The following is a 16910-nucleotide window of genomic DNA, read 5'->3' on the forward strand; positions in this document are numbered from 1 at the left end:
CGCAGCAGAGCACGCAACATGACCCCTAGGGTGGGTGGGGCTTAAGACTCTTATGCTCCTGATGGGGCAGTTATGGATAAAGCAGTAGAACTAATCCAGATCTTAAAAATAACATGTAACTACAGCACAGCGTCTTCTCAGGTGGGATGAATGTGGATGACTACCTTGGTGTTAGTAAGGTGTTGTTGTGGTACCGTGGTGAGCCTCCACCTAGGCACCTTCTCCTAGCATTGATTCACTGTGGCATCCCAGCAGCTGTTGTACAGTAAGTTCAGTACTCTGCTAATATATATACCCGGTATATTTTTTTATCACATAAGTTGGTGGTTTGGTAGTTTATTGCACTAGTCTGAATGATGATCATGTGCCATGGGTTCAAAAGTTTGAGTCTCCATAAATCCACATGAGATTATTCATCGTGTAATGCAGTGATTCTCAACCTGAAGTCCTTGGATCCTCAGGGATCCACAGCTAAAACTTCATTAATTCCTAAAGGAGATGTGAGCCCATCACATCAGTGACTGGACTGAAAATCAACAGTAAGTTGGCCTGGCTTTTCAACTTAAATGTTCTGGTCTGTAGTATCCAGACTTTTCATCGTTAAATAGAAGGATAAGAAGATGTACATAGACACAAAAGCACATATTTTATTATATTCATTTATCTTTTACTCTGATACTTCTCATTGCATTGCACAGATCCAAAGATAATGACAGCCCAATCCATCTGAAGTCTGGAGCTGAGATCAAGGCATCCTTGAAGCAGACAATACCAGTTCTGTCAGAGTTCACCACAACCTTCCAGCAGCTAAAGGACAAAGTATACCACAGGCTCACCCATAAGGATGAGGTCAGCAATTCTCTCTCTCTCTCTCTCACACGCATGCACGCACACACACACACACACACACACACACACACACACACACACACACACACACACACACACACACACACACACACACACACACACACACACAACAAGCATACAGACATAATGAAAAGCAAGTACTGCATGTTTGAATTTTGTATCATAAGAATTTGACTGTATTGATGAAGGTTTTAGTGTATGTCTGTAAAATAGTATGTGGTAATGTTAATGCTTATACAGTTTTCATCACTCAAGATTTTGGATGCATAATTATTGCCAGTGGATTGAAAAAAAGTAGACTACATCCTAATCCATAAGCTAGGGATGTATTCCAAAATTCAGGGTGGTCCATAAGGAGCACTCTAGTAGAAACATGTGGTGGTATCTTACATGTTGTGGAAGTGGTTTTCTTGGCTGGTGTGGCCGTGGGTGTTGCAGTTGTTGTAGGAAATGAATATAGACATAGGGTAGACATTGGTAACGCTGACTGGACTGTCCTCAGAACATACAAGAAATAACTATGCAGACTGGAACAGGAACATTATTTACAAACCACCCTGTATATCAACTTTTTCTGTACATTGGTACAGTACTGTAAACTGGGGAAAATGACACTGCATTTTATATGTACAGTAATATTGGAAATTTAATTTTTTTTTTTTTTCTCCCCCATGTTAACATAATTGCAAAGAAGAATATCAGAAAAGGTTGTTAATTTCCAAGGACTTGCTGTAGTTCTTTCTTTAACCAGGGGGATTGAATGGTGTGTTAATGAGTGCCTGGCCAATATCACCAGGCATATTTTGATACTTCTGTATTTACTTTGGTTTCTGCTTCCTCATTTTCTGTGCCTATCTCACCCCATCCTTTGGTGGGGAAAAAATTAGTCAGGATGCTGCTGCTGCAGCTGATGATGATGATGATGACGATGATGATGATCCCCAGCTAACCCTTCACTACAGAATTCCTTCCTTCATGCTTACTAATCCATCAACTTTGCAGACATGTGGGGTGCAATGGCAGAGGTTCTCTGATCTGAACAACATCTTGCTGGGTCACCGACGAGGAGAGATGACAATTCTGACAGGGCCCACAGGTTCTGGCAAGACCACCTTTATGGCTGAGTACTCTCTTGACCTCAGTATCCAAGGGGTCAGTAGTTGTATTCTGTTTTACTTTGGCACTTTTATCATACCACGATCATTTCATCGTCACGTCATCAGCCTCATCAGTATCATCCATCAGCATTGTTCAGCATCATTGTGGTTGTCCTTGTCACTGACTTCATTACCATCACTATCATCCCCTTTAATTGATTGTGTAAGGTAGGATGTAAAAACAAAGAAGAAAGGTTAAAAGTGGGAGTTGTCAAACAGCATGCCCAGTGAAATGGGCAACACAGTCATTCACAAATCATTCTAACCTTCAGAATAGTGGCTTCACCCCACAGTCTGATTTGTCTGCTCACTTATGGTTTGTGTATTTCGTGAGTGAAGCACTTTATTGACACTTTTCATTTCAATCATTCCATAAACTGTTAAGTTTTAAAAGAGATGTCAAATCCCCTTCTTGTATTTTTCTAGACATGGAATATATTGTAGGCCTATGCCCATCCATTCAACCCCTTAACAGTTCCTTAGCTTAGTCACCCTCCATACTTTACTTGCATACGGACTTGTCATACCCATCTACCTTCTTAGTGTCCCAGTCTCACATCTGTCCACAAATTTTGACACTAATACACCATGCAGTTCCCTTGCAGACCCTATAGTCAATCCTGTTTCATATCATTGCTGTCACAGAACTCACCAGTCTTCTTTCTTGACCCACCTTATTCACAGCTCCTGTACACATTTATTTCTCTTTTCTGTTCCTGCACAAAGATACACAGATTCTTCTAGCATTTTAAGTTTCTTCATTCGCCAGTGGGTCTTTTATTCTCAGTAATCTTCACTATGCTCTTGCCTTTTCAGAACATGCCCCCCCCCACACACACACACACACACACTTGGCTATTCAGTTTTGTATTCACAAAACTGAGTCAGTCTGAAAAGATCCTGTTTTGCATTTGCATGTCAATAAAACTAACAGCCAAATCACCATATTCCAGTTAGTGCATAGGGCATACAGGTCCAGTGGGTAGGGTATTGTAATCCAGTCAGTTAATGTCTTCAGTTCAGGGACACATTTCTATTTTATTGTTGCTGCTGTTAGACAGTTTTAATTAGTTTAAGGGAAACCTCTTTTAATAAAAGAGTAACCTATATACCAGTATATACATACATAACTATGTGGCCATGCACACTTGAGGAAGCACCATGTTGAGATTGGCAATGGTTTAGCTGTTGCTTTCAATGGATTTGAAGATAAACCAAGTACCAAAGCCAGCTGATTGCTCCCCAGTAGTTGTTGGAAACTGTTGTTGGAAAAAAAAAAAAAAAAAAAAGTCATGTGTGTTTGCAGTTAAAAATCTGGAATAGTGTTAGAGTATCACCTTGGACTTTGTGTACTTGTGGCTGAATGTTTTCTGCCTGAGTGTGATAGTTGTGTGGTAAGTACCAAACTTATAGCCATATGTCATTCTCATGGCAGGACCTCCCAGGGTCAGTGGTAACAATCTTTCTACTACCTCCTCTAGTGAAGGGGTAAATGAAGCCTATATTTAACTTTTCCAGAGCAAAAATAAAGTCATCCTATTATTTAACCTTTCCAGAGCAAAAGTAAAGTCATCCTATTTTTGTTGTTGTTATTGATCAACATCAGTCTGTCTGGTCAAGCAGGCCCACCAACCATAGGCAGCCAGTTATCTTATCTAGGCCATCCTGTGCAATGAACATATCTTCCCTTGTGGTTGACAGTGCTTCACCACAGTGAGGCATAAAAGAAAAATGTGGAGGTTTGATTCCTGGATGGATGCCATGTTTACATCTTCCCAGCCAGTTAGGGGCACCATAATGGGCTCCACTTCACTCCGTGATTGGGTTATATAATTACTACCCAGCACAAAGTTACAAAAAACCATTAGACTTGTCACTCAGTGTAGAGTCAGTGGAAATGGAAAGAAGAGTAATAAAAAGTGACAGGAAGGAAAGGGAGAAGAAGAAAGGAGGGCAGACACAGAAATAAAATGATAAAGGTGAAGGAAGAAGTAGGCAACATTACACTAAGTGAATTGATGATGGTTGCCACCATAGTAAGCCTTTAAAAAAAATAAATCATCATCATCATCCGGACCTCCTTTTCCACCCTAGAGTAGGGTGAGGAGTAGCAGCCTCCAGACAGCCAAAGTTTGCCCAGTCCAATGGGTCACGCTTCCATTCACTCATCATTCAAGCCCCCAGAATCTTGGCTGTATCTGATATGCCAGAAACATTCACCACATTCTGTAGCTTCACATGAAAAAAGTCTTCGGACTCTAGGTCGCAAGGGTAGGAGACTAGCCCTCCTTCCTTGGCAGCATATTACATGAGAGATAAATCGCCAGTCACCAGTTGGTAGTTGAGGGGTTAAACTGATGCTCATAAGAGTCATAAGACCCATAGTGACAAGCTCTAGCCAATCACCAAAGCACTAGGCATGTTGCACACATAATATTTGTATTTTTTTTTAAATTCTTTTATCACTTGGTATCAGGCTGGATATCTAATTGGAAAGCAGTATTTTTTTTATCCAGTGAACCCCTTCAGAACACTATTTTTTTTTTTTTTTTTTTTTTTTTTTTTTTATAAATAACCAGTGTACTTTCTACTTCTGTAACTTAGTTCTGTCTGTTGTTTATCACTACATAAGCATTACGTTACACCAGTGTAACATCCTTCAGACATCCACAAAACTTTGTTTCATTCAGGAAAGATGTCGTTCACCAGTTGGATAACCTAACCGAACTGAGGTGTATTGTAATTGTTTGTTCATGTGGAGACACCATCTGGTAACTTTAAAGTATAGTTGGTGCAGTTGTTTAAAGTTATTAATGCTGTAAATGTTTTGCCAGGTGAAGACGCTGTGGGGTAGCTTTGAAGTGAGTGTGGTGAGGCTGTGTGAGGTGATGTTGCAGCAGTACACCGGTGCCCCCCTCCCACATGACCACACAGCCTTCAACACTATCGCAGCACAGTTCTCAGCGTTGCCTCTGCACTTCCTCACCTACCATGGACAGCAGGATGTTGCCTCGGTCCTCAAGGTACATATTCATTTGTACTCTTCATGCTAACGACGTAAAATTTTGCCATCTCTTCAGTAGCATCAAAGCACAGGCCTTCTTTCCTTTCGGCATCTTACAGCCCATTCTAACTGCGGGTACTGAAAACAGGACGATGGTAATAACTGGGCGGGAAGATTAGATAACCAAGAGTCAAACAAAGTGCACATCATCATCCCCCTCTGACCACCAGCATGTCACTGACTTCCAGTACTATGCTTGTTTGCCTTGGTTGAGAAGGGGTACATGACTGCATGGCATACGACCAGTCTAAACTGACCATGGGTGTGGCTGTGGTGCAAGTGAAGGCAGTTGTATGAACAGATCCCCATGGTGAATTTAATGTGACAATTTCTTTTGTGGCCACTGTATGCCCACACCTCAACACTAATTGCTCTGTTAGCATAGAAAAGGCTATGTAACTTCTGTGATGAAAATATATGTGATAGATTTGTTATAAAATTAGATCTTGTTTTTGTTAGTCCCTCAGTTACAAAGATGCATTTTGGTGGTTTAGTGAGTAATTAAGGCACTCTAATTGGATTGAGCCTGTGCAGGTTTATATTCAAGGGGTTATTGGGCTTTATTGCTTACATAATGCTACTCAGGGATGAGTGAGGCTGGTCACTCTCACCTTAAATGTCAGGACCAACTTGCCTAGCCCCGGGTTCCTACGCTTCTCATGGGACAACACAGGATTAGATGTTGTATGTATGCGTCTTTGTTTTGGTAATGTGTGAATTTGATGGTATATACCAATACTGTGCAGTGTACAGTACCATTGAGAACCTTTCATAGTATCCATATATCCATTATTTAAGTGATTTTTAAATTAAAATTCTTTTGCTATATCCTACTTCACCTACCAGTATCATGATGAAACCATCTAGTGGTATGGTAATATTACCAGCTGTAACCACTTGTATTATTACTGTATATCTCACTGAAATGTGTCATTTGATTAATATATCTATCCCCTTTTGCAATATATGTATGCAATTCTCATTAGAAGTAGCCTTCTATTGTGTCCCTATTTTGAGTCGTCAGTAAAATTAGAAAAACTTGCTTATTAAAGTCCCAGTCTGAAGTCTGAAGTTGGCCTCCTTGTATTCCCAAATTTTAAGTAGCAGTTGTACCATATTTAAATTGTTATGATATTTAGAATGCAGCCCTTGCTTATACTGAAAACTGCCTTTTTATAAGACTGTGAAATAAAATTTGTGTGTATTTATTGACAGAGTTATCTCCCATTTTATCCCATTATTATTATTGACTCTGTCGGATACATTTATGTGAAGCTACAGAATTTGGTGAAAATGTTTGGCCTATCAGATAGAGCCAGGATTCCAGGGTCTTGAATGATGAGTGAATGGAAGCATGACCCATCAGACTGGGCAATACTTGGGCTGTCTGAATGTTGCTACTCCTAACCCTGCCCTAGGGTGGGAAAGGAGGTCCGGATGATGATGATGATGATGATTGTTATTATTATTATTATTATTATTGTTTATTTATTTATTTTTATTTATTAGTATTTTTTTAATGGCCCACTTGACCCAAGATGGGAAACAAGATGTGGATGATGATGATGATGATGATGATGATAATTTATTTACAGGTAATGAACGAGGCAGTGGATGTGTGGGGTGTAGAGCACGTAGTTATAGACAATTTGCAGTTCATGTTGGGTACACTAGAGCAGGCCAGTGACAGGTGGTGGGAGCAGGACCGGGCCGTCTCTGCCTTCAGACGTTTTGCAACCATACGCAACTGCCATGTTACACTCATTGCACATCCTAAGAAGGTATACCGCCAGACCTGATGTACAGTATTTGTTACATAATTAAACATGGTGTGACCATTTGATATAGTCTTGTGTTATATAGCATCAGTTATGTCCTGTTGGATAGTGTTGATTCAGGAGTTGGTAATATCCTAGTTGTTAGCCAGTTAATTTTTCAGAAATTTCTTGGAGGTCAGTAGCTTCCTTTTCTTTCCTCTAATATGTGAGCAAAATATTTCAGCTGGATTTAGCCAGTGGAGCCCCACCTTTGGTTGTAGGAAATTATTAAAAGGTGGAGCATTTCAGATTTCATGTATTAAGATAGCGCTGTGCTGCATGTGATAGTGAATAAAATTTAGCAGTTTGGTTAGAATTCAATGAATGTTTATGTGTGGCATTGTATGATAATAAATGTAGATCAGAGTAAAATGATAATTGTTGAGAGAGGCAGTGGCTCAGTGTGATGAGGTAGTGCACACAGAAGTGCATGACATAGTGGAAGAGTTTAAAGTACCTCATTGTAGTAATAACAAGGAGAGGTTAATGTTTAACCCGCGCCGTCCCGGCAACATGAATTAACGCGGCAACATTGCAAGGTCCCTAATTTGCACAATTTTCAATTTTCGCGAGTGATTTTTGGCACGTATACACGGGACACCTTCCTCTATTCCTCTACAAGATGCCAAGCAGGAACAATGCCTTACACCGCATAACCTCTCCCCCCCCCCCACGCCATTGTCTCGGCAATTCACCTGTTACCAGTGACCTGGCCAATAAAGACATTCAGGGCCAGAGTGATTCCCCAATTGATGACAATGTGGAGGACAAAGTTTACATAGGATTAGAGGAAGAAACAGTCAGAAATGATGATCAGGTAATGTGGGAAAAAAAAGGTCATGAATGATGATGAGTTAGTGAGTGAAACAATGCTTATAATGCCTATATTACTGTTTGAAAACCAATATACTCTTGTACTACATGTAAATTCGTACCAAGTAAATAAATAAATACTGTTTATGAGTGGATAAAATAGTTACCCTCCCATAGAACTCATTTTCTTTGGTGCCAGCCTGTTAGAAAACCCAGTCAGGTAAGGAAGTACTCGTACCTAAATCGAGTATTTTAAACCTCAGGTGAACGATTTCTCTATGAATTTTCGATGTTTCTCACCAAAAGCGGATGTTTGAGCCAAAAAAAAAAAGGTCCAAAAACGTCGGAATGGGGCGGGTTAAAAGAGGTGGAGAGAAGATTGACTCAGAGTGCAATGAAGGCCTTGATGCAAAACAGGGGACTGACTATGAAGGCTGGTAGAGGATTGCATTAAGGTGTATATATGTCCACACTGATGTTTGGGTATGTCTTCGGTGTATTGTTTTGTATCATTAGTAAAGGCTCCAACATGCAGATGTCAGCCTTGCTCACTTAATGGTGACCCTCCATGCTGCTTGACCTCTGGCAGCCTTCCTATTCAGTCCCTAATCCTTGAGATCACACTCTACAACCTTGTCCCAGGTCCTTTTTTCAACTTGCCGCACACAACCCTACCCCTGATGTCACTTTTCATTTTCTGCACCCAATTGTCATCCTTCATCTTCTCAACATTGAAATTTATTTAGTTTACTTCTGCCACCTCTGGACAGTTTTATTAAACCTAGGAAGAACCCTTCTGTAGTGTGTGGGTTAGGTCTTTGTCAGACCCGTCCAATTTCAAGTCTCCTGAGCTAAATAAAAGCCTCAGAAAGTATCTATCTATCTGTCTATTGCCAGACGCCTCAATCCTGTACGGGGTGGCCACAAACAAATCACCTCCACGTTGCCCTGTCCCCCACCATTTTACTGCCATGCTCTCAACTCACACACCCCCTGTCTCTTATACCTCTCCACTCCATCCCTCCATCTCATCCTCAGCCTCGCCCTCCCTCTCTCCCCCTCCACTTCACTCACATACAGTCTCCTCATCAGTCTCTCACCCTCCATCCTCTCCACATGGCCAAACCACCCGAGTGTGTTCCTCCTAATGCTTCTTATCACATCCACATCCACACCACAACGCTCCTTTATATTCTCATTTGTCAGCCTGTCTCTCCATTTGACTCCACATGCTCCTCTTAAATAACTCATTTCCACTGCTTTCACTCTTAACTTGTGTCCTTCCAACAATGTCCAAGTTTCACATCCATACGTTAGAGTTGGTATCACAATACTGTCGTGTAGTAACTTTTTCACTTCTATGCTCACTTTCCTGTTTCTTATCACTGTTTTCAAGGAGCCAGCAACCTTTCTTCCTTGTTGTACCCTTTCAAGCACTTCACCCTCCAAACTTCCGTCCTTACTCATCACACTACCCAAGTACTTAAATGTGCTCACATTTTCCATTTCCTCACCATCCAACCTCACTGTACATTCACTAACTTCACCTCTCTCAAAGACCATCACTTTACTCTTCTCTACATTCACCTTTAGATTCCATTTCTTACACACACTCCCAAACTCATCCACCAAGCCTTGCAGCTCCCCTTCGTCTTCACTCAACAACACAGTATCATCTGCAAACAACAGTACAGGGAGTTTCCAAACACGACCCTCTTTCACCAGGGCCACTCCAACTCAGAAAGTAACATCCTCATCAGTGTGAAGTGGTTAAAGGGTTAACTTATTATTTCTCCTCCCTTTTCCAGGTTCCCGAAGGTCAGCCACTTGCTATTGGGAGTGTGTTTGGAGGGGCGAAGGTAACCCAGGAAGCTGATAATGTCCTTATACTGCAGGTGAAGGATGGAGCCACAATAACATCATCACGCAAGCTCCTCCAGGTTAGACCACATTCTTCTGTCTGTATCTGTTGGCACCCAGATGCCTTAATTCTAGAGGGGATGGGTGGCCATGAACAAAATGCAGTCATGCAATCTTGTTCTCTGCTTCATCATTCCTCTCTCATTGTATTGTACTAACACCCACAGTCTGGTGACCTCTTTTATTGACTCAGTCATAATACGTCCGGATGATTTATTTAGCTTCTGGGAGATACCTTGCAATGAAGAGGTTTCAGTAGTGGTGGTAATAGTTACTGTTACACACTTATCTCCGCATGAACCAAGTGGATTGCAGATCAAAGTTGCCCATCTTCTGCAGTCCACCATCAGCTTGGAGGAAATGGAGGGGATTAAGGGATGTTTGTACAACCAGGCAGCTCCACCATCTGGTTTAATTGGTGCTACCACTTCTCCTAGAGCTATCAATAGTGGTGTTTCTCAGGCCTCAGTTCTGTCTCCAACTCTCTTCCTTTTATTCATTAATGACCCTCTTAGCTATACATCTAACCCTATCCACTCATACGTTGATGACTCCACCCTTCACCTTTCCATTCACTTCCCACAGTGTCCATCACAGCAGTTACTTCAGCAAATAAGGGACGAGACTATGGCACACCTAATGTCTGACTTGGCTCATATCTCAGATTGGGGTAAAAGTAATCTTGTTGTTTTTAGTGCATCAGAAATTCAGTTCTTGCATCTATCAGCCCCAGTATCTTTTAATTTTCAACAATATCCGACTCAATCCTGCATCATCTGTAAACGTACTTGGGGTTTCATTGTCTCGGGATTTATCTTGGAAAGGTCATATTACCTCTCTTACAAATCTGCTTCCAAGAGATTAGGCATACTAAGGTGACTCTGTGTCTTCTTTACCCCTGCACAGCTGTTGACTTTACAGTAAGACCTCACTATAATGGATTAATTGGGGTCCAAATCATTCCGAAAAATGCAAAATCCCGATAAAAGCGACATCCGGACTTCCCCCTGCTAATCTGGAGTTTTTCCAATATATCAGACATTAGTCCAGATCACATGAATGGTATTTAAACTGTTTTGACTACCATTGTGGTACTGTACTGTGTTATAACTTCACTGCATTAATCAAATGGTATAATATATAAGTAACCCCTCCAATATCCGGATCAATAGAGCCATAGGCAGGTCCGGATAGTGGTCCTGTCCGGATATTGGGCCCCAGCTTATGGACTAGTACTTACGGACCCTAACTCTGAAAAACACCTATACATCTCCCTCTGGACATGCATAGCACCTATTTAAGACCCAAATCACACCAATAAGGGACATAAAAGACTGAAATAAATGCAAAAGAACCATAAAATGAGGTTTTAGAGGTGAGTTTATACAATATTAAACATTCTGGGTACTTACAAGTCCCTTGGTCTTGCACTGGTTTGAACCGCCAGTTTGCAGTCCACAGTTAATCCTCTGCACTCTAAATTCTAATTTCTTAACACTGCACAACACTGTAAATTCCTGTGTGTTCTAGTGGCAAGGTATTGCAGTTTATTCACTGTTTATTCACAAAAAACAAGCACCTGTGGCTTGCACTGTTATGAGTATCTGCTCTCCATCGGAGTTAAGCTGTGACTGTTGATGTTGGTGGGGTAACAGAGTTGCCAGATCGCAACAGCCACATTACCAATCTCCTCAACTTTCATTGTCAAATATAACTTTTCATTACCAAATTCGTAAAGCTAGCATATATTCTTCACTAATTATATATACAAGTGGAAATACATGTAATCACTCTCCTTATAACTAACACCATGTTGATTATTTTCACACTATGTAGGGTAGCAGATTAATCAGAGAGAGCAAACAATCCACCATCTCCATCCTGTGTATCCTCATACATGTGAAAAATCCATTTGGTAATGCATTACCAAACGAATTTTTCATTACCAAATTGGCCCACACTTGGTAATGAAAAATACCAAATGGCAACCTGACAGGGGAGGGGGGAGGGGGATGGAAGGAAGGGGTGAAGGGACCATGGTGTAACAGCTGTTTGGCGCCAGGCGGGAATTTCAAATTATGGGAGGGAAAAAAGTCAGATTTTTTTCGAATTTTTTGCAGTTTTTGGCCCATTTTGGGAATATTGGATCCCAGGAGGATTATGTCCGGTTAGTGGGGATGTTCGGATATTGGGCGTTCGGATATTAGAGGGATTACTGTATAATAATACTGTACTGTACACTGATAAACATGTCTTTTATTTACCTTATTGTGGTAAACATAGCTGAAGTAGTCAGACAGTCCAGACTGCTTCTGGCTTTATCAGATTTTTCCCGACATATAGGAATTTAGTCTGGTAGCTCCTCGAGTCCGATAAAAGCAAATTCTGGTCTACTGAATTCCTTTATATCGAGGTTTTACCGTATACATGGGTTTTATTTGCCCGTGTAGAGTACAGTGCTCACATGTGGGGAGGTTCCCCACATACAGCTCTTCTCAGCAAGGTGGAGTCAATTCGTCTCGGTAACTCTCTTCCTCCTACTTGTTTCCTTCAACCTCTGTCCCTTCACCACACCATTGCATCTTTATCTCTTTTCTATCACTGCGTCAATGGTCACTGCTCCTCTGATCTGTCTGCTTGCATCCCCCCACTGCTGTGGCGGGTGTGTAGCGCCCATCTATCAACAAACTCTCATCCCTCTTTCTGTTCAACTCTGTTGCAAGAGTTAACCGTTAACTCCCAGTCCTTTAAGTATGCATCTGGTCAACTCAGGAACTCTCTGTCTCACTGTCTGTATTTCCTACTGCCTGCGATCTGCAGTCTTTCTAATGCAGTGTGTCCAAACGTATCAAAATGAATGGATCTTGAATTTGGCTCCTTGTTATCATGTTTTTGTTTTTTCTTGGAGGGAACTTCTGGCCTTTGATTTCTTCTTCCATGCATTAAGAAAAAAAATCCACCACCAGTAAAGGGGTGAATAAAAGTTGTATGTAAATTTTCCAGTTTGACAAGTTTCTCCAGAGTTGAATAAGTGTGAAGATAGCAAGAATGTATTGAAAATACATCATTGGATTGGAAGGAAGGGTTTATGATTGATACTACTAGATTATTTATTCAGCTTAGGAAAGCATCATTGTAGTGAAAGGGTAAATGAAGGATATAATCTCTGCAGATCAGAGTCTTTCTAAACATGAGCAAAAAAAGATATGACCAGGCAAGTTCTCAGCATTGCCTAAGTAAAACACTGTGACCATGGTTATCAGCATTGACTGGGACCGTGGGGGGCAACCCCCTTGTGGAAGGTGGCTCAAGGTTCTATTATACAATTTGTACCTCTGTTCCCCCTTGGGCCTATTTCCCCATGGATATATTCCCTATGGACTTGGTCACTTCATGGGCCTATTTTCCCACAACCCACTCACCAACCCATTCTGTCCACCCACCCACCCATTCACTTACTCACTCACATGCTCATCCACACTGCCCCACTATGTTGACGATATAGTGATTTTTTTAGTTGTGATATTGATATGGTTGTAGGAGGAAGTTAAAAACTATATGGTAATTGGCCCCAAGCTCCATAATGTAACATGATTTCTTCCCACTATCCACTCACCAACTCATCCTGCCCTCCCACTCACCCACTCATGCTGCTCTACCATGTTGACTTCATAGAGCCTGGTGATTGACTTTTAAGTTGTAATATTGATATGGTTGTTGGAGGAAGTTAAAAATTCTACGGCAATTGGCCCTAAGTTCCATAATGTTACGTGATTTGTTACCACTACCTGCTCGCCAGTCCATCTTGCCCACCCACTCACTTGCACACTCACCCACGCTGCTGTACCATATTGGCTTGATACAGCATAGTGGTTAACTTCTAAGTTGTACTGTTGATATGGTTGTTGGAGGAAGTTAAAGAGTCTAGGGTAATTGGCCCTAAGCTCCGTTATGTTGACATGATTAGGTCTACTTTTGATCTTTGGGGGTGCCACTGTAGCAACTTTAAACCACACCATGAACTTCCTCTTTAAAAGTTACCTCTGTTAGATCCCTTTGGAGCTCTCTAGATGGTTCCTCCTTAATTTCAGTAGCAAACTAACAGACAGACAGACACACACACACACACACTTTTAAAAATATCTACAGTATTAGAGGCACTGTCTATATTCTCACTGAAGGAATTAACACAAGTCCGGTCAGAGGGATATCTCTTGAGTTGAGCAAAATAATTTGACATAGCAAGAAACAGTATAAGACACCATCATACTGAAAGGGTTAATGCTGACAAAAACAGTACAGGATATTGTGCATTACAGTCCTGATCATGTCGTGGAAATGTGGGCTTTGCTGTTAATGGGTAACATCTGCATATATTTATTTAGTTATTTTCTTATATATGCATGTCCCATTCATCCATCCATCCATCATCCAGTCCTATGTTGCCCCATAGAGGAGCGTAGGAACCCAGGGCTAGGCAAGTTGGTCCTGTTACATTTTACAGATTAAAAATAGGTATGCTGACCATTTTCACATAATTTTTGAGTAATATTATATGGATTTGTTCGTTAATTCCTTTATAAAAGGCTGTATTATGCTTGTGTATATCAGCCTTGGTCACCTAATGGCAGCTCTTCCCATTACAGGTCGTAAAAAATAGATATGGTGGTCAGCTGGGGATGGTGCCACTGAAGTTCCACAAGGAGTCTCTCACATTGTCATCATGCTTTAGACAGAAATCCAAACAGAAAACCAAAGAAGAGGCCAGCCTAGATGAAGAAGACTCCAGCCAGTCCCTTCGCAGGTTGAGGATAAAGCGATTGAAGTAGTTGAAATGAGGAACTCTTTTTAGGGTAAAAAGTCATCATTGTCATTATCATCTGTTTAGCCTGATTTTCTGTTACTTCAGAGTTTGGGTAGTGTTAAAAAGATTACAGTCAGCAGATTTGCATTTTAAAAAATCATGTAATTTTACCCATGTGTTAAAAAATAGCTATCAAGAGTACTACCAGGTATTCTTTATTTTAGGCCATCTTTGACTGGGAAGCTTTAGGATGACGATGGTAGGTGCTTGTGTTCATGATTTTTTTTTTTTTTTTTTTCTGCATCTTCATTCCAGTCATTGGTGTTATTCAAAGCTGAAAACTTTCATTATAAAAAAATGATAGTTGATATAGCATAAAGAAGATATTCTAATTTTTAAAGAGGTGAAAGTGACCTTGCATGTATTATATAAATTTGCACTCTTAATGACAATTAATTACCTTTTAATTCTGTACAGTAATCTAAAACGTATATGGAGGTATGGATGTGTAAATGATGGCATTTTATTCATACTTTTGCACAGCCAATCCATAGACTATGTTAAAAATTCAACTTTCAGTGATATTCGTTGACACCATTGGACATTCATAACAAATTATATTGTTTTATTTATTTATGAAGATGAAGTAAGAATAACTTGAAACATTCAGTCCATCATTGCTTAACCTAGAAAACAAACATTTGGTCTTAGAACACAGTTACCTAGTTCATAGGGAGTGACTCCAGTTGAACAGGGATTCCAAAAGAAAGAAGGCTTGTTTGTCACCATGCAGACACATGGGATCCTGTTAGGAGGTATCACTCTGATCTTATAAATTAAGATTTGTGATCTCTAAGTGTGGAAGGGGTATAACTTCCTAATTATTTTATAAGCAAACGATCACAAAGCAATTCATTGCATAGAGAAGTTGGGCTGTAAATTGCAGGTTGCAGACAAGTGCTGAAAGTTTAACGTAGGGAGAGTCACTGCTTCGCTGGTGGTTTAGCCTCCCATATCCGGAACAGTCTGTTTCATGTTTACAGTGGTGTTCATGGCTGTTTCTTGTTTTAACATGGCCTTATATCAAAGCAAACTTTACTTCTGTATCCAGAGTAATATAAACTTTCAAACTGGTAGACACCACCCATTTCAAGAAACCAGGATCATTGGGTAAAGTGGCATTTTCAGTTTGGCTTTTGGTATTCTGGTAGGATACTCTTCAGACTGCTTGGTTTTGGTTAGTTTTGGGGGTTTTAGTTTTTACCACAGTTTAACTACTGTACAGTAATCCTGTGATATTTAGATCAGTATCAGTTTAAATATTGGTGCCTTCAGTATCCAGTTCAGTTTGTATGTAATTGTAAATATAGAATTTACCCAATACAGTACTTTTTGTGATGAGTGGATTATGGGAAAGATCATTAATGTAATTTTGTACCAGTAATGATGCATAGTTTTGTTCCAGCTAAACAGCTGGCAATCTGTAGTCCTTAGTATATTCTTCACTAAAACTCACTTTGAAATTAATAAGCACTGTTTCAAATAATAACAGTATAGTATCATCAGCAAAGAACAGTACAGTAGCCAATTTCCAGACTGGGTCTGCCTCTACTACCATACTTTGTATTTCTTTTATGATACCATTCATATTTTATATTGAACAGTCATGGATACATGACACCTCCCAGTTTCTGTATAACATTCAAATCAAAGAACTCATTTAAGTTACCCTCTACGTGCACTGTTGCCCATGTGCCCTCATACATACTACTGACAGTGTTCAGCTGTTTCTCATGTACTCAATATATTTTGAGTACCTTCCACATTCCTTGCCTGTCTACTCTGTCATATGCTTTCTGCACATTCACAGAGGTAACATCCAACTTCTTTCCCATCTTTAAATACTCTTCCACTTAACATTGTAGAACAAATATCTGGCCTGCTACGCCGCCTCCCTGAAGCTCCATTGTTCCCTTCCACCTGCAGTATTATTCTGTAATTCCTCGAGTTTCTACATAACTCACATAAATCCATATTCTACCATAGAGCTTTCTCATTACTTATTATATTAAGAAGACAAATACCCCTATGATTGCCATGCACTTGTTTCTCCCCTTTCACTTTGTGTAGGGGAAATAATGTACCTGACTGAAGTTTCTCTCTTTGTAATGATGTGAGACTCAGGCAGTAACCTGTCATCCAGGAAGGGTGGAACTGCTTTTTGCCTTCCATCTTAGACATAGTATGAATTTCTGAAGAGACCTGTACATGCCCACTCATAAAATAGTAAATATCTAAAACAGCACAATCCATGCAACAAAAATCATACATTCAGTAACACAGCACTCATAATGGAAAACTGGAACTCTTCCTGATTCGTTAGTGGTCATATTCCATGCTGGATCGACAACTGATGATCACAGTCCCCAACCTGCAGACAATGCTGCCTAGTTTTTTTTTAAATT

The 16910-nt window shown here is 40.3% G+C and overlaps 1 protein-coding gene across 1 annotated transcript in view; it reads left to right on the forward strand.

Annotated features, from left to right (window-relative positions):
- Window positions 1-14470, forward strand: part of mtDNA-helicase (mitochondrial DNA helicase) — a 41422-nt gene extending 26952 nt beyond the window's left edge. The window contains exons 6-12 of the mRNA XM_080280562.1: window positions 142-265; window positions 699-849; window positions 1873-2022; window positions 4862-5050; window positions 6687-6872; window positions 9530-9661; window positions 14288-14470. Of these exons, the coding sequence (XP_080136688.1) occupies window positions 142-265; window positions 699-849; window positions 1873-2022; window positions 4862-5050; window positions 6687-6872; window positions 9530-9661; window positions 14288-14470 (1115 nt within the window). The remainder of the gene's footprint in view (window positions 1-141; window positions 266-698; window positions 850-1872; window positions 2023-4861; window positions 5051-6686; window positions 6873-9529; window positions 9662-14287) is intronic.
- The last annotated feature ends 2440 nt before the right edge of the window (window positions 14471-16910 follow it).

The sequence above is a fragment of the Coenobita brevimanus genome, chromosome 85, assembly GCF_032717465.1.
Source record: "Coenobita brevimanus isolate Jiangsu-jjx chromosome 85, ASM3271746v2, whole genome shotgun sequence".
Lineage (NCBI taxonomy): Eukaryota > Metazoa > Arthropoda > Malacostraca > Decapoda > Coenobitidae > Coenobita > Coenobita brevimanus.